Genomic DNA, 18,410 nt, shown 5'->3' on the forward strand with positions numbered 1-18,410 from the left:
TCTGTTGCCCAGGCTGGAGCACAGTGGTGCTATCTCAGCTCACTGCAGCCTCAATCCCCGGGGCTCATGTGTTTCTCCCATTTAAGCCTCTGGAGTATCTGTGATTAGAGGTGCACAACACCATGCCCAGCTAACCTCTTGTATTTTTAGTAGAGATGGGGTTTTGCTATGTTGCCCAGGCTAGTTGCAAACTTCTGGACCAAGCAATCCACCCACCTGGGCCTCCCAGAGTGCTGGAATTACAGGCATGGGCCACCACACCCATCCCCTTTATTTTATTTTTAATTAACTAGTTTTAATTAAACTAATTTTTATCATAAAAGCAATGGATGTTCTGAGGGGGAATGTAAACTAGGGGTTGGCAAATCATGGCCCATCAGCCAAATCTGGCTTACTAGTCTGTTGGTAAACAAAATTTTATTGGAAACACAGCCACACTCATTAATTTGTATAATGTCCGTGGCTGCTTTCATGCTACAACAGCAGAACTGAGGAGTTGTGATCAAGACCCTATGGCCACAAAGCACAAAATATTTACTTTCTGGCCCTTTACAGTAAATGTTTTCCAACCACTGAGATAAACTATACAGAAGGGTATACGGTGAAACATAAAATCCCTCTGCCTGAGTCACCCCTCCAAATCCCAATCCCCAGAGGTAAGTACTGCTAATAGTTTTAATCTTTCTGGAAATAAATATCTGTGTATATACAAACAAACATATATGGATACATATATTCATTTTTACATAAATGAAGATTTTTTTCTAACTTCAACTTGGCATATCCCCGTTTTTGTTTGTTTTGTTTTGTTTTGTTTTTTGAGACAGGGTCTCACTCTCATTCTGTTGCCTGGGATGGAGTGTAGTTATGCAGTCTCAGCCCACTACAACCTCCACCTCCTGGGTTCAAGGGATCCTCCTGCCTCAGCCACCCAAGTAGCCGGGACCACAGGCGCATGCCACCACACTTGGCTAATTTTGTAATTATTTGTAGAGATGGGGTTTCACTATGTTGCCCAGGTTGGTCTTGAACTGCTGGCTCAAGCCATCCTCCTGCCTTGGCCTCCCAAAGTGCTGGGATTACAGGCATGAGCCACCACACCCAGCCTCAGCATATCCTCTTGAGAATTTCCCATGCTTTTTAAAAATAACTGAAGTACTCTAGTGTCATTAACTGGGTTTGATAATCGTACAAAGGGTTTTCCAAATGCCTTATGAGCTTTGTAGTTATGATGAGCTAGCATCAGATCCTAGGATCTTGTTTTCCCTGTAGTATCAAGGGAAAATTAGAGTTTAAAAGATCAATTTCTGATCATGGTGAGAGTGAGGAAAATAACCAAACCTTACCCACATCTCCTTCATCTAACAGGTTTTGTTTCTAGGAGAAAATTGCAAATAGCCACTTTACTACTCCCCTTCCTCTAGTTTAGTTTCCTTCCATTTCCTCTTTCTCATTGATAACATAGTAAGCTCTGTTTAAAAATATTTTTTAAATAGACATGAGGGCCTCACTATGTTGCCCAGGCTGCTCTCAAACTCCTGGGCTTGAGTGATCGTCCTGCCTTGGCCTCCCTGAGTGCTGGGGTTATAGTTGTGAGCCACTGAGCCCAGTCTAAAAAATCTTTGACATCGCACCATAGTTAGGAACGATATTTGCATTGGACAAGGTTGAGTGAAATGTGCAGAGGACCTCCCTGTGCATTTCTTTGCAACTTCCTATGAATCTATAATTATTTTAAAATAAAACGGATTTTTAAAATCAGATAATATTTTGCCTTAGATTCAGAATTTCTGTTCTCCATTATCTATGGCACAGAGGCAAATTTCCTTTAAAAGACATTGAGGGGGCCAAGCACAGTGGCTCATCCCTGTAATCCCAGCACTTTGGGAGGCTGAGGCAGGTGAATCACCTGAGGTCAGGAGTTCGAGACCAGCCTGGCCAACATGGTGAAACCCCATCTCTACTAAAAATACAAAAATTAGCCGGGTGTGGTGGCAGGAGCCTGTAATCTCAGCTACTCGAGAAGCTGAGACAGCAGAATCATTTTGAACCAGGAGGCAGAGGTTGCAGACAGCCAAGATCACGCCACTGCACTCTAGCCTGGGCAAGAAGAGTGAAACACCTTCTCAAAAAAAAAAAAAAGAAAAGACATTGAGGGGCTGGGCGTGTTGGCTCACGTCTATAATCCCAGCACTTTGGGAAGCAGTGGCAAGATGATCACTTGAACCCAGCAGTTCAAGACCACCCTGGGCAACACAGCAAGACCCTGTCTCATTAACAAAAAAGAAAGAAAGAAAAAGAAGTCCGGGTGCAGTGGCTCATGCCTATAATCCCAGCACTTTGGGAGGCTGAGGTAGGTGGATCATGAGGTCAGGAGTTCAAGAACAGCCTGGTCAACATGGTGAAACCCCATCTCTACTAAAAATACAAAAAAATTAGTGGGCCTGGTGGCGGGCACCTGTAATCCCAGCTACTCGGGAGGCTTAGGCAGAGAATTGCTTGAACCCAGAAAGTGGAGGTTGCAGTGAGCCGAGATCATGCCACTGCACTCCAGCCTGGGTGACAGAGCAAGACTCTGTAAAAGAAAGAAAGAAAAGAAAAAGGAAAAAAGACATTGAGGACTGTCCCTGATCTGGCCTGAGCCTAACTAATCTCACCCTCACTTTTTTCTATACCCCCACACATGCCCTCTGCTGCTTCCATTCCAGACTACCCACAGTTCCTCAAAGCAAAGCCAGTTCCCTGGACAGTGGCTTTGCTTGCACCTTTCCTTCAGCCCTAAATACATTTTCCAAAATTCCCATCTGAAAAATTTCTATTCTTTCAGTTCTCAAACATCTTTTGTTAACCCCTTCCTTCCCTGTTGTAGAAAAGTAGATTTTTTTGTGTGCCATCACAAACCTTCTCAGAAAGCGAAGATTTTCTACCCACCAGTTGAGAAAACTGAAGCTCTTTCAGGTGGAATGCAGAGTACGTGGCTAGTGATGTACTTGGCTAGTACATGGCTAGTTCTTGGCCTTGGACCACCAGATAGCTAAGTATTGCTAGAAAAATCATGAAAAATGGTAGGTTGATGTCTCCATAAAGAGGGCTGGCTTTAGTTAAGTCCTTAGACTGATTCAAGCTGAGTTCATGACTCCATGCTAACTTCTGGTTCTTGAGAAAAGGAATCATTTCTTATTTAATTCTTACCTTTTGCACTTTTTCTATGTTGAAACATGACTGGGACTCAATAAATGTTTGCTGAATGAATGATCCAAAAAAATGAATAATATGGATTGAGGAGTTGGTTGGTTCTCCTTTCTCTTATCTTCTGCCACTAGATTTGCCTGAAGTCTCATGTCCTCTCTAAATCTCTTCTGTTTTTCCCCACTTGTACTTGGCCCTAGAACTTCGGATCAAGAGACAAAACTCCTCAGATAGCATCTCAAGCCTCAACAGCATCACTAGCCATTCCAGCATCGGCAGCAGCAAGGATGCTGATGCGAAAAAGAAGAAAAAAAAGAGTTGGGTAGGTAAAGGTTTGGGGGGTGGGGAACTAGGTAGAACCGTGGTGGACCGCCTTCACCGCAGCATAGGGATCGAATCCTTCTGGGATTAACCAAGGTGTAGTCCTATCTAACACTGAGCCCTAGTGTGATGTCCACTCAGAGCACGGTCTCCCAAATTCTCCCTTCCCTCAATCATTCCCTACTTGTCCCCAAGGCCACCCCTCTGACCTTTATATATATGTATCTGCTTTCTTTGGGCTTTCTTTGGGCTATCCATTTGGTTAGGCCAGATGTATTTGGCAGCAGAAGGATGATGAGGAAATACTCAGAAGGAAACATCTTATCAGTTCTGTCCCCCCCATTCCCCCACTCCCTTCTACACTATGGAGAGATTTTATGAACAAAGCTGTTCATTGTAGACTCCTAGAGGTCATTTCTTTAATTTTTGGAGATGCTTTGTGGAGCTTTCCAGATTACTTCAAAAGACTCTTTATTATTACCTTTGGTAGGTCCAGAAGTCATTTTCGTGCGTGTGGTGTTTTTCCCTTGTATAATCCTAAACTGACCTTTCTGAAATTCTTCAGGCAGGTCTAGACAGTCTCAGCCCCTCTTGCTGACTGTGGTAAGAAAGCATCCCCAAGTGGACATGTCTTGCTCCTCTGTCCCCTGTTCAGTAAGACACGCCCCCAGAGCTTTGTATAATGCAGACAGGTACCAGCTGTGTGAAATGAGTGATTAAGTGTTGATTCTTTTTTTTTTCCTTCAAAATGCTGACTCCAAATCCCCATTTTTTTCCAGGTCTATGAGGTAAGAGACCCAGTTCCTATCCCCTTATTTTCTCTTTTCCTTTGCCATACCTTCCCTATTTCCAGAGCAACTCCCTTCCCCTAAAAACAAAAATGAATGACCACTCATAACACTAACTGTAACAACCACCCAGAGTTCCTAACTCACTCCACTGCATGGTCCATCCACAGCTGCCCCATGTGAGGACAGAGGAGTGGTCTGGTTGGGGGCCAAATGGGAAAGTCAAACAAAATTCAAATATATTCTCTACTATCTTCCCCTGTTACAAAATTGGCCTGTTATAAAAAGCAGTTAAATTGAGCTCCTGCTATACAGAAAAATGAACCTTCTTCTTTTTGGTTCCATAATACCTAGAGACCCAACATGGAAGAGAGTCACTGGATGAAAGTTACCTTGACCACAGTTTCCACAGGCCAGTTCAGCCTGGGCCTAACCTAAAGATTCAGCTCTAGAGTAGGATGAACCAGAGATAGGTGAGGGACAGAGACCAGGAGGGCACACTCAAGTCACCCCAAAGCCTAAAACTGTCTAAGCATCCATGGAGTTCCCAAAGACATCTCAGGGATGAGAGTATAGTCTAAGATGAACAGAAAATGCATCTAGAATTTCTGTTACAAACCAGATACCTGAGGTCCACTCTAACCCTACCCCAACATTGTGCTAGGTGTTGTGAAGGATATGAAAAATAGAATCTATAATCTCGTCATTAAGGAGCCTGCAGTATTACTGGGGAGACCAAAAAAATTATACATATAAAATTAATAGCAATCCAACAGTGCCACAATGCTTATTCGAGCAGTAAGTGCTAAAGGAGTTCACAGATGACAAGACGGTGATTACAATAGGCAGGGAAGATTTCTCAAAGGAGGTAAAAGTTAAACTGAGATGGAACTGTGATGGGTAGAGAGGAATGTGTTGGGATGCTTTCTACATGGACACTATTCAGAAGAGAAGCTGTGGAAGATGGAGAAGGCCAGCTTAGCTAGAGTACTGACTGAGTAGGGTATAGTCAACATAGGAAGAGCCTGATACTTATTTAAATTTGATTTTTTAGATTAACATTTCCCAAAGTGTGTTCCACTGATTGCCAGCCCATTGAGATGCTCCTTAAAATGTGATACCATTGACTGGGCTCAGAGGCTCAGGCCTGTAATCCCAGAACTTTGGGAGGCTGAAGTGGGGGGATCACTTGAGCTCAGGAGTTCAAGATCAGCCTGGGCAACATGGTGAAACCCCACCTCTACTAAAAATGCAACAATGTACTGGGTATGGTGATGCCTGCCTGTGGTCCCAGCTACTTGGGGGCTGAGGTGGGAGGATAGCTTGAGCCTAGGAGGTTAAGTGAGCCAAGATTGCATCACTGCACTCTAATCTGGGTGATAGAGTGAGACCCTGTCTCCAAAGAAAGAAAAAAGTGATACCATCATCAAATAAATTTGAGAAGTACTGCATTTTCTCTCTCTTTTTTAATTTTTTTTTTTTTTTTGTTTTTTTGAGGCAGAGTCTCACTCTGTCACCCAGGCTGGAATGCAGTGATGCGATCTTGGCGCACTGCAACCTCGGCCTCCCGGGTTCAAGCAATTCCCCTGCCTCAGCCTCCCGAATAGCTGGGATTACAGGCATGCACCAACATGTCCGGCAAATTTTTGTATTTTTAGTAGAGACGGGGTTTCACCATCTTGGCCAGGCTGGTCTCAAACTCCTGACCTCAGGTGATTCGCCCACCTCCACCTCCCAAAGTGCAGGAATTACAGGCATGAGCCACTGTGCCCAGCCTAAGTACTGCATTTTCTACATCTGCACAGAAAAAGTTCAGAGATATCCCCCAGCAAATAATCTTGTTTCATTTTGCTTAATCCATTGTTCCCTAAACTCATTTAACCATGGAACCGTTAGCCACATAACACCAAACATCTCCCAACAGTTCTGGCTTTGGGAATACTGAACTACACATATTCTCACTTAGGATCTTATTGATCTTAGGGGCATATGCTCCAGGCAGCTTGTCATAGGATCTCTTTATACACACACACACAGAGCATCCCATGAGGCAGTGGTATGGAGAAACTTCACTGGATTGAAAATTAGGAAGCCTGAGTTCTAGTCCTAAGTCTTACGTCAATTAGGAAGTTTCAAGCAAGTCAACTCTCTGGCCTTTTCAGGCTCAGTTCTTCATCTCTGCAGAGAACTGAGCTTTATGGTATTTTTGAGCCCTGACTGCTCAGTGATAAGAAGTCACCTGGAGCCAGCCAGCCGCACACATACTCACTCATTCATATCTCCACCACAGCCAAGTTGGTCCTCTTTATGTCTCGCCTGGTGGAAACCCCAAGACACACCACCCACCAGCTCCATCCATCACCTGACGGCCTTCCTATGTTCCAGGAGAGACACTTAGAAAGTGTACCCTCAAATTTTTCCTTCTTTTTTCTCACTGTCCCAAATAGCTGGTTTGCCTTTGTCCCCTATAACCTTTGACCCCTCCTTTACTCTCTGCCTCTTGCTGCCATTTCATATTTGTGTCCCTGTGTGTGTGTATGTGTGTGTGTGTGTGTGTGTGGTGTGTGGTGTGTGCATGCTGTATGGATGCATGTGGATGGGTATGGGACAGGACCCTGGTTTGCATCTCTAGTTTACATCCCTAACACCCAAGCTCATCAACATCAAGATCAAACGAGCTACGATCAGATTATTATGCCCCAAGCACTCCAAGGAAATGCTGGGAAACAGCCCTTCTTCTAGGACATTGGAAATCATAGAAAATGCTTATGTCTGGCTGTTTTAACCATTCTGTGATGTCCTGGGCACAAGAAATACTAACAGAAGCTTGAGCCCACTGCCTTCTCATGTTCTCCACAGAATCATATTGTCAGTTTCTGGTTGATAGATGACTAGATGAACAGATTCTGGGCTGATGAGCCCTAGTCAGAGGCATCATGAGGTGGCATCTGAGGCCCACAGTGAGCTAGGTTCTAGACTGAATGGTTATTGTTCTGCTGCAGAAGGTGGGATTGGATCACTGAGCTGTATACATTGTGACCTCTGGGAGCTTCTCTCTGTCCCCATCAGGGTCACAGTTCTCCCTGTGAGCAACAGAACACCCAGGAAGTTCCCATAGCCTACAACAGCAGCAAGCTAGAAGATTCTGTTCTTTCTCTTGGTCCTAATTTTCTTTCTTTCTTTCTTCCTTCCTTTCTTTCTTTCGTTCTTTCGTTCGTTCTTTCTTTTTTGAGGTGGAATCTCACTCTGTTGCCAGGCTGGAGTGCAGTGGCTCAATCTCAGCTCACTGCAAGCTCCACCTCCACGGTCCTGATTTCTAGGCAACTCTTCTGTCCATATTCTATGAATCAAGTGAAGTGTTATAGAGGGTGGCTTAATTAAAGTATATCCCCTGCCTCCAGCTCTCTCTGTCTCAGAAGTCCCAGTCCAGTCCTCCCCCATCCCAATAGTGGAGTCCTGATGTCCCTCTACCTGGATCTGCTTTTTTCTAGCTTCGAAGTTCCTTCAACAAAGCGTTCAGTATAAAAAAGGGGCCCAAGTCAGCTTCCTCATACTCGGATATAGAGGAGATTGCTACACCCGACTCTTCGGCTCCCTCATCCCCCAAACTACAGCATGGTTCTACGGAGACTGCTTCACCCTCCATCAAGTCGTCCACCTCATCCTCCATGGGCACTGATGTCACCGAGTAAGTGCTCTCTGGCTCCCTGCCACCCAGCCTGTTACCAGTGTAAGCTGCAGGCTAGAGTTGACAGGAGGCCATTAGACCTTAGACAAGCAGTACTTATTACTGACCTCTCCCTGGGCATATGAGACCAACATATGGACCTTTCTTCTCATACTGATTGAGTATCTATGGGCAGGAGGAGCCAAGACCACCAACCATGCCTCTTCATATTCTCTAGTAACTCTAGTGCTTCTTCATGTAGCTTGGCTTAACTCTTGCTATCTTACAGGGGCCCTGCTCACCCAGCCCCCCACACTAGGCTGTTCCATGCAAATGAGGAGGAGGAGCCGGAGAAGAAGGAGGTATCGGAGCTGCGTTCTGAGCTATGGGAGAAGGAAATGAAGCTTACAGACATCCGCTTGGAGGCCCTCAACTCTGCCCACCAACTGGATCAGCTTCGGGAGACCATGCACAACATGCAGGTCAGCGTCTGGGCGGACAGCTGCAGGAAAGGGAAGACAAAGGTTTGCTACTGTCCAATCTGCCACCCAACCCTATCTGTTCTCACCACAGTTGGAGGTGGACCTGCTGAAAGCAGAGAATGACCGGCTGAAGGTAGCCCCAGGCCCCTCATCAGGCTCCACTCCAGGGCAGGTCCCTGGATCATCTGCGTTATCTTCCCCGCGCCGCTCCCTGGGCCTGGCACTCACCCATTCCTTCAGCCCCAGTCTTGCAGACACAGGTACCTGTGCGGGAGAAGAATCTATAAGGGTGAAGGGAAGAAAGGGGCTTATTTCAATGTTACACCATTGCACTTGCTCTGGTCAGAGAGGTAACAATGCCCAAGTCAAGCAGATGCCAGTGTCCTGAGACACTGAGTTGTAATGGTCCTTCAACCTTAACTACTTTTGAGCTTGGGACCTCCATTCCTTCTCTGTGGCAAATAGAATTATTTGGAAAGGATAGTGATTGGAAAGTTTAGGAAAGGCTACAGGTACTTCTAAAACCAGTTGGTTCTTTTCAATCCCCACAGACCTGTCACCCATGGATGGCATCAGTACTTGTGGTCCAAAAGAGGAAGTGACCCTCCGGGTGGTGGTGAGGATGCCCCCGCAGCACATCATCAAAGGGGTAAGGAACTTCAGGGAGAGCCCCGGTGGGAACAAACAAATACTGTTACATTTATCCAAGAAAATCTGGGCCCCGGGTACCTCCAAAACCAGAGACCTCAACTCCTAAGGCCTTTAGGACCCCGGTTCATGGAGTCATCTGCAGTGAAGCTCAAGAGCTTTTCCTTCCTTGGCCTTACAGGACTTGAAGCAGCAGGAATTCTTCCTGGGATGTAGCAAGGTCAGTGGAAAAGTTGACTGGAAGATGCTGGATGAAGCTGTTTTCCAAGTGTTCAAGGTAAAGGGATACCTGTACTCAAAAAGGTTGCTCATCCTCTCATGGGATATATATACTTTTTTAGAGACGGAGTTTCACTCTTGTCACCCAGGCTGGAGGGCAGTGGCGTGATCACAGCTCACTGCAGCCTTGAACTCCTAGGCTTAAGTAATTCTCCTGTCACAGCCTCCTGAGTAGCTGGGATTACAGGCATGTGCCACCATGCATGGCTTCTCATGGGATATTAAACCATCCAGGCACTCCCTGGGGACCTTTGAGGCTTTATGGAGAAATGCTGCCTAGGAAAAGCATATACTCTGCACTTTCTCCACCTACTTCTGTTTCCTCTGATAGACATTCTTTGTTGTAGCTTTTACACCTGTGTTTGTATATTTTCTTCTTGTTCTGCCTGTCTTTTCTGTCAGGACTATATTTCTAAAATGGACCCAGCCTCTACCCTGGGACTAAGCACTGAGTCCATCCACGGCTACAGCATCAGCCACGTGAAACGAGTGTTGGATGCAGAGCCCCCCGAGATGCCTCCTTGCCGTCGAGGTGTCAATAACATATCAGTCTCCCTCAAAGGTCAGTCTTTGTCTCTTGGGGTGAGGTGGTGTGGCATGAAGGCAGGGACAGGATCATCAAATAATCCATCATGCATTCATTCACCAAGAACTCACTGAGAAGGTATAATATGAAGATGCTTAAGTAATGTGAGATATAAAAAGATGAATAAGACCCAGTCCTAACTTTGGCTCCCAGGGAGACTTTTGCTAAGCCTAGGATTTTTACTTTGCTCCTCACCCCCAGCTCAGAGCATGTCCCTAAAAAGATTTAAGTTTTCAATACTGGGGGTTAAGGGACTCTTATGGAACCATGGGGCAAGTGGCTCTGAGTTTCTTCAGGGGGCTCCTAGATGAAGAAAGAAAAGCCCTTTAGGATCCCTTGCTATCCTCAAGACCCTGGTCAAGACTCGTGCTTTCTGGGGTGGGGGTTCAGGTCTGAAGGAGAAATGCGTCGACAGTCTGGTGTTTGAGACGCTGATCCCCAAGCCGATGATGCAGCACTACATAAGCCTCCTGCTGAAGCACCGGCGCCTCGTCCTCTCGGGCCCCAGCGGCACGGGCAAGACCTACCTGACCAATCGCTTGGCCGAGTACCTGGTGGAGCGCTCTGGCCGTGAGGTCACGGAGGGCATCGTCAGCACCTTCAACATGCACCAGCAGTCTTGCAAGGTGGCTGCCCCCCGACACCCCCGTCAGCCTTTGTTCCTGCTTCAGCCTTCCCCAAGACCTTTCCGTAGCCCCTTCTTGCCTCATTGTTCCCTTTTCCTCATCTCTGCCTTCATCTTTCTTCTCTTCTTCTGTGTTCATTTCCTTCCCTCTCTGTCTGTCCCCTTTTCCAGTCTTCTCCTGTCTATCCCCTTTTCCAGTCTTCTCCTTTCCCTCCCCACAATTTCTTTCCAACCTCTTGCCCTTAACTTGTTTCTCCACACTTTCCCTTGCCTTTGTGGAGAAAGGCTTTCCTCTCCACACTTTTCCTTGCTTTGTGCACCTTCCTCCTCGGTTAGTCATTGATGAAACTGCATCCTCCTCATTTCTACCCCACTCTCTGCCAGCCCCGTCAATCCATCCCTTCTCTTTTGTTCTCTTCCTTCTACTTCTCTTCTCAGTATTACTCTCTGACCTTGGCCTTTCTGGGAAGAAGCACTCGGAATTAAATTGTACATACTGTACCCTCCCCTGCCAAAACTGATGTCTCTTGAGCACACCCTAATACTATGGAGTTGGTTCAAATCTTTGCTCTTACCAGCTGGGGGAGGCATGCCCATTAACAGTAGTCCATGGTACCCGTGAAAATCCACCTAGGAAATAGCATGTGTCCCCCACCTTTGGGGAATTTGGGGGCTGCTGCTTAAGAGGGTTGCTTTAGAGCCTTTGGAACCACTGCTTATCACTGTGGTAATCTGATTCTATAATCAAATTTCCAAGGAACTAAAGGCCCCAGGGGAATCTAGATAGTAAAACTTCTTCAAAATCCTGATTTCCGAGGCTGATCCAGCTGCTTATTCCCAAGTGTGAACCCACAGCCTTCTTTTATTCCAGGATCTGCAACTGTATCTTTCCAACCTGGCCAACCAGATAGACCGGGAAACAGGAATTGGGGATGTGCCCCTGGTGATCCTATTGGATGACCTGAGTGAAGCAGGCTCCATCAGTGAGTTGGTCAATGGGGCCCTCACCTGCAAGTATCATAAATGGTAAGTAAGCTGGGGTCAAGACAAAACTCACTGAAGGGGGAGGAGGGAGAACCCCGTCCAGGACAACCTATGAGTTGTGTGCACGTGGCAGAAAGCAAGTGTGAAGGCAAGTCTAAGTGAATCTTTTTCCCCTTTCTCCCTGCAGTCCCTATATTATAGGTACCACCAATCAGCCTGTAAAAATGACACCCAACCATGGCTTGCACTTGAGCTTCAGGTAAGAACTCTGGCTCTGGATGAACCTTCTGACCCTATCCAAGAGTCTTCAATCCTGGACTCTGGCCAGAAGACAGTAGATAGGAGAAGGAAAGAGAAGTATCCAGAGCTTTTTGGGCTGGAAAGAGAAAGTAGATGTATTTGTCATGTCAGTTTCAAGGTGGAGGAGGACACTTGAGGAGAGAAAAGGACTGCAAAGCTAAGAGAGAGCCAGGTAGGTTGCTCTAAGCAGAATTAGGAAATTCTCTACCCGCACACGCTGATCTGGGTCAGTGACGTCAGAAGGTTATCTGAAGAGGGCTACCGATTTGAGAATCAGCTCTACCACCCCAGGGCTGCTGCCCTGAGTTCAGATGTCCCCACTATTACTTGAAAAGAAACTGAGTAGGTATTAGTGAGAAGGAGGGACGGACTGGCAGGGGCTGAACCCTGACAATGTCCCCATTGCCACTCTGACCCCACTTTCCCCATCCTTGGTGGCAGGATGTTGACCTTCTCCAACAACGTGGAGCCAGCCAATGGCTTCCTGGTTCGTTACCTGAGGAGGAAGCTGGTAGAGTCAGACAGCGACATCAATGCCAACAAGGAAGAGCTGCTTCGGGTGCTCGACTGGGTACCCAAGCTGTGGTATCATCTCCACACCTTCCTTGAGAAGCACAGCACCTCAGACTTCCTCATCGGTACTGGGGTCCAGCTTCCCCCTGGGGGTCAGGAGGTGGCTTCCCTTTTCCACTGTACCATCTGGAGGGATGCTCCCTTTCCTTCCTGGACGCTTCAGCATGTAAAGGAGCTGCAAGCCTTGTGGCTTCAGACTTAGAACCACTTAACAAGGCTTCCCAACACAGCACCACTTCAATCACCAGAAAGCTAACTCCTCTCCCTGGTTTTTTCCCAAAATTAACAGAAAAAAAAGGAGGGCACATACGTAGGAGGGCATTAAACAGCTTTCCTCACTCCCTTATCTCACGTCTACCTTGTGAAGCAGGACTTATGAGATTGCCATCTAGGCAGTCAGCACCCACTAGTCTTGACAACTCTAAATTTCCTTTAATCCTTTGGCTGTCAGACCCCTCTGTCTGGTACTAAGGAGTAAAAGAGGCACAAAACTGGGAAGATCTAGGTTCCCAGCCGTCTTCATGGCCTCATCCTCTTCCCTAGGCCCTTGCTTCTTTCTGTCCTGTCCCATTGGCATTGAGGACTTCCGGACCTGGTTCATTGACCTGTGGAACAACTCTATCATTCCCTATTTACAGGAAGGAGCTAAGGATGGGATCAAGGTGAGCCCTACCCTCTTCACTCAAACCCCAAGACCAGGCTGTCCTACCTAACAAAGTAGAAATGTTTCTTTAATGTTAGGCATGGGACTACTGGGATTAGTTAGGTTCTCTTTCTACCAGGTGGAGCAAGGCACTAGATAGACTAAGCTGCTTTCCTGCCTCCACCTGCCATTCAGCAAATGGCACAATGACCACTACCTCTGGGGCCATCTCTCCAGCCCTAGGCCTTCTGGCTCTAAGTCCAATTTAAACCACTCTCTAGGAGTCAGAGCACACAGAAAAATAATTGAGCTAAGAATTAAGTAAAACGCTAATTAAAAAAAAAAAAAAAAAACCTTAGTTTAGCTACTTACTAACTGCTAAGTATGTTATATTGACCAAGTTACTTTTTAAATATCCTCATATGTTAAAAAAAAAAAAAAAAAAAAAAGGAGGCATCACCTTCTGCTCTACCTAAATCACTGGAGTCTTTTGAAGACAAAACAAAATATGTAAAAAGATTTTTTAAAAGTTAGAATAAGGAGGCCGGGCACAGTGGCTCGCGCCTGTAATCCCAGCACTTTGGGAGGCCGAGGCAGGTGGATCACGAGGTCAGGAGATCAAGACCATCCTGGTGAGGCCTTGTCTCTACTAAAAATAGAAAAAAGTAGCCAGGCTAAATTTTTTTTGTGGTCTCAGCTACTCGGGAGGCTGAGGCAGGAGAATGGCGTGAACCCAGGAGGCGGAGCTTGCAGTGAGCTGAGATGGCACCACTGCACTCCAGCCTGGGCAACAGAGCGAGACTCTGTCTCAAAAAAAAGAGTTAGAATAAGGCCGGGCCCAGTAGCTCTCGCCTGTAATCCCAGCATTTCAGAAGGCTAAGGCGAGAGGACTACTTGAGCCCAGAAGCTTGGGCAACATGGAAGACCCTGTCACTACGGAAAATAAAAAAAATTAGCCAGGCATGGTGGTGCACACGTGTAGTCCAGCTACTCTGGAGGGTGAGGCCAGAAGATCACTTGAGCCCAGGATATATAGGCTATAGTGAGCCATGTTCTCATCATTATACTCCAGCCTGGGCAACAGAGTGAGACCCTGTCTCAAAAAAAAAAAATGACAATTAAAATTAAAAGTTAGAATAAAAACTTAGTGCAAAAGAAACATGTCCTTTTTTTTTAAACCACCTCAGTTTTCTTACCTGTAAATTAGAGTATAATGATCACTAAAGTCCATTTCAGCACTAATAAACTGTGATGTAATTGTTAGACCCAACTGGTCATATATTATCTGTAAAAGTAATTTGTTATTGAGATAGGTATCTCCCGGTGATACAGTAAATTTCTGAAGATGCTGTCAAACTGATGCCAGAAATCATTATTTCATTTATAAATTATGTTATTTTAAGGAAATGTTGCAGTATTATTAATAGCTTTTCAATTTAAAAGCATCTTCACACAGATAACATTTGTTTTCAAGAAAGTAAAAAATATTTAAGTATTATGACTAAAGTGGAAAAATTTCCTACTTGAAAAATGAAATTGCGGGGTCATAAGATTTGTGCATGTTAAGTTTTAATGCAACCTAGGCATCCATCAGTAGATGAATGGATAAAGAAAATGTGGTATATATACACATGATGGAAAATTATTCAGTTGTAAAAAAGAAGGAAATTCAAAGCCAGGCATGATGATGCATGCCTGTAGTCCCAGCAGCTACTCTGGAAGCTGAGGCCAGAGGATCCCTTGAGACCAGGAGTTAAAGTCTAACCTAGGCAACATAGCGAGACCTTGTCTCTTAAAAAAAAGTGGGGTGGTTGGGGGATGGGGAAGAAATTCTGTCATTTACAATAACATAGATAAACCTGGAGGACATTAGGTTAAGTGAAATAAGGCAGGCATAGAAAGACAAATACTGTATGATCTCACTTATACATGGAATCTAATGAAGTCAAACTCAGAGCAGCAGAAAGTAGAATGATGGTTACCAGAGGCTGGGCATGGGGGTAAGTGGACAGTAGTGGTTGAGGAGATGTTAGTCAAAGGATACAAAATTTCAGTTAAGCAGGAGGAATAAATTCAAGAGATATATTGTACAATATGGTGACTATAGTTAATAACAATGTATCATATACTTGAAAATCACTAAGAGAAAAGTTTCTATTTATTTTTTTGAGATGGAATTTCATTCTTATGCCCAGGCTGGAGTGCAATGGCGCGATTTCGGCCCCCTGCAACCTTCACCTCCTGGGTTTAAGCGATTCTCCTGCCTCAGCCTTCCAAGTAGCTGGGATTAACAGGTGTGAGCTACCACACCCGGCCGCCTGGCCGAGAATAGATTTTAAGTGTTCTCACCACACATACAAAAATATGTGAGGTAAAAGCCAGGCGCAGTGGCTCACGCCTGTTAATCCCAGCACTTTGGGAGGCCGAGGCAGGTGGATCATCTGAAGTCAGGAGTTCAAGACCAATCTGACCAACATGATGAAACCCCGTCTCTACTACATACAAAAAATTAGCCCAGTGCATGTGGCGCATGCCTGTAATCCCAGCTAGTTGGGAGGCTGAAGCAGGAGAATCGCTTGAACCCAGGAGGCGGAGATTGCAGTGAGCCAAAATTGAACCATTTCACTCCAGCCCGGGCAATAAGAGCAAAACTCCCTCTGGGAAAAAAATATATGTGAGGTAATACATATGTTAATTAGCTTGATTTAGCCATCCCACAGCAAATACATATTTCATAATATCATAAATGCATATAATTTTTGTTGATTAAAAAATAAAATAAATTGAAAAAATAAAAATTAAATATTTTTTAAAGTTTTAATACAATCTGCTAAATTGTCCTCCAAAATTATCTTACAATTTATACCAACTTATTTCCTTGTTTGGAAACTCAGGAAAACTCCACAGAAAGCAGAGCCTCAAGGATTTACATTTGAGGAAGTGCACCTTTTTTTTTTTTTTTTTTTTGAGGCAGTCTTGCTCTGTCATCCAGGCTAGAGTGCAGTGGCTCACTGCAACCTCCACAGGTTCAAGTGATTCTCCTGCCTCAGCCTCCCAAGTAGGTAGGATTATACAGGCACACACTGCCACGCTTGGCTAATTTTTATTTTTTATTTTTTATTTTTAGTAGAAACAGGGTTTCACCACGTTGTCCAGGCTGGTCTCGAACTTCTGACCTCAAGTGATCTGCCCGCCTTGGCCTCCCTAAGTGCTGGGATTACAGGCATGAGCCACTGTGCCCGGCCAGGAAGTGCACATTTTTAAGGAGCATATTTTTTGTAGGAACTACCAAGAGACTGCATAAACAAGTCTCTAATCTGTGAATTCCCCACAGTAATCATATTTCACCTTCTTTCCAGGTCCACGGACAGAAAGCTGCTTGGGAGGACCCAGTAGAATGGGTCCGGGACACACTTCCCTGGCCATCAGCCCAACAGGACCAATCAAAGCTGTACCACCTGCCCCCACCCACCGTGGGCCCTCACAGCATTGCCTCACCTCCTGAAGATAGGACAGTCAAAGATAGTACGCCTAGTTCTCTGGACTCAGATCCTCTGGTGAGTAGAAGCCATTCTAGAGTAAAAATAAGACTATTATAGAACTGAATTATTGACCAGCAGGGTGGCTCACACCTGTAATCTCAGCGCTTTGAGAGGCGAAGGTAGGAGGATTGTTTGAGTTCAAAACCAGCCTGGGCAACATAATTAGACCCTGCCTGTATTTCAAAAAAGAAAAAATAAGTTTAAAAAAACCCTGAATTCTTCACACTTTTCATGCATACACTGATGGGGGCCTGGAGAGTAAAGAGTGAGTACTAGCAAGGCCAGGACCAGGCTGAGGCCAGTGAGGAGCTCTGAATATCGGAATCTGGGGTTATAAAGATCATATGCTTGAGACCTGGCTTAAGCTAAATAATCATCCCAGCAAGATGTATTCTAGCAAAGACCCACGTCAGGTAGATCCCATGATGTAGGAATATCAACCAAAGAAGTAGAGCAGTAGTGCACACTAGCACTCTCTCTACTTCTGCTTCTCCTCCGACGCTATCCTGAAGACTACTTCAGCTAAATGAGTTCATGTACCGGTTATCATTGAAGCAATCATCATTGCCTTTTCACAAACCACTCTAAACTCTGAGCTTTTCATCACTGAGAAACCAAGAATCAGACCCACGATCTAGATTTTTTTTTTATTTTTGGAGACAGAGTCTTGCTCTTTCATCTAGGCTGGAATGCAATGATGATATCAAAGCTCACTGCCACCTCAAACTCCTAGGCTCATAGGCTTGAGTCATCCTCCCACTTGGGCTTCAGCATCCTGAGTAGCTGGGACTATACTTGTGTGCCACCACGCCTGGCTATCAGGGGAACCCACCCCCGATCGTCAACGTGGGTTCTTTTCTATTTCCCTAAGCTTCGGCTGGTCTGAGAAATAAAGGGAAAGAGTACAAAAGAGAGAAATTTTAAAGCTGGGTGTCCAGGGGAGACATCACATGTCGGCAGGTTCCGTAATGCCCCCCTTAGCCGTAAAACCAGCAAGTTTTTATTAGCGATTTTCACAAGGGGAGGGAGTGCACGAATAGGGTGTGGGTCACAGAGATCACATGCTTCACAAGATAATAAAATATCACAAAGCAAATGGAGGCAGGGAGAGAGATCACAGGACCACAGGGCGAAATTAAAATTGCTAATGAAGTTTCCGGCAAGCATTGTCATTGATAACATCTTATCAGGAGACAGGGTTTGAGAGCAGATAACTGGTCTGACCAAAATTTATTAGGCGGGAATTTCCTCGCCCTAATAAGCCTGGGAGCGCCATGGGAGACCAGGGCTTATTTCATCCCTTTGTCTATGACCATAAAAGACAGCTGCCCCCAAAGCGGCCATTTTAGAGGCCTACCCTTAGGGGCGCATTCTCTTTCTCAGGGATGTTCCTTGCTGAGAAAAGAATTCAGCCATATTTCTCCTATTTGCTTTTGAAAGAAGAGAAATATGGCTCGTTCTGCCCGGCTCACCAGCAGTCAGAATTTAATCTCCCTTGTTCCCTGAACATTGCTGTTATCCTGTTCTTTTTTCAAGGTGCCCAGATTTCATATTGTTCAAACACACATGCTCTACAAACAATTTGTGCAATTAACGCAATCATCACAGGGTCCTCAGGCGACATACATCCTCCTCAGCTTACGAAGATGATAGAATTAAGAGATTAAAGACAGGCATAGGAAATCACAAGGGTATTGATTGGGGAAGTGATAAGTGTCCACGAAATCTTCACAATTTATGTTCAGAGATTGCAGTAAAGACAGGTGTAAGAAATTATAAAAGT

General features: G+C 45.3%; 1 protein-coding gene across 2 annotated transcripts in view; it reads left to right on the plus strand.

The window, feature by feature from the left end:
• Window positions 1-18,410, plus strand: part of NAV1 (neuron navigator 1) — a 283,320-nt gene that overhangs the window by 257,450 nt on the left and 7,460 nt on the right. The window contains exons 19-32 of one of the 2 annotated variants that reach the window (XM_023187002.2): window positions 3,390-3,511; window positions 4,290-4,298; window positions 7,790-7,986; window positions 8,255-8,447; window positions 8,539-8,707; window positions 8,999-9,096; window positions 9,277-9,372; window positions 9,777-9,936; window positions 10,351-10,586; window positions 11,457-11,611; window positions 11,757-11,828; window positions 12,311-12,507; window positions 12,986-13,104; window positions 16,445-16,642. In XM_023187002.2, the coding sequence (XP_023042770.2) occupies window positions 3,390-3,511; window positions 4,290-4,298; window positions 7,790-7,986; window positions 8,255-8,447; window positions 8,539-8,707; window positions 8,999-9,096; window positions 9,277-9,372; window positions 9,777-9,936; window positions 10,351-10,586; window positions 11,457-11,611; window positions 11,757-11,828; window positions 12,311-12,507; window positions 12,986-13,104; window positions 16,445-16,642 (2,021 nt within the window). The remainder of the gene's footprint in view (window positions 1-3,389; window positions 3,512-4,289; window positions 4,299-7,789; window positions 7,987-8,254; window positions 8,448-8,538; window positions 8,708-8,998; window positions 9,097-9,276; window positions 9,373-9,776; window positions 9,937-10,350; window positions 10,587-11,456; window positions 11,612-11,756; window positions 11,829-12,310; window positions 12,508-12,985; window positions 13,105-16,444; window positions 16,643-18,410) is intronic. The other variant, XM_023187003.2, reaches the window with a different exon arrangement.

This window comes from Piliocolobus tephrosceles, chromosome 1 (genome assembly GCF_002776525.5).
Source record: "Piliocolobus tephrosceles isolate RC106 chromosome 1, ASM277652v3, whole genome shotgun sequence".
NCBI lineage: Eukaryota > Metazoa > Chordata > Mammalia > Primates > Cercopithecidae > Piliocolobus > Piliocolobus tephrosceles.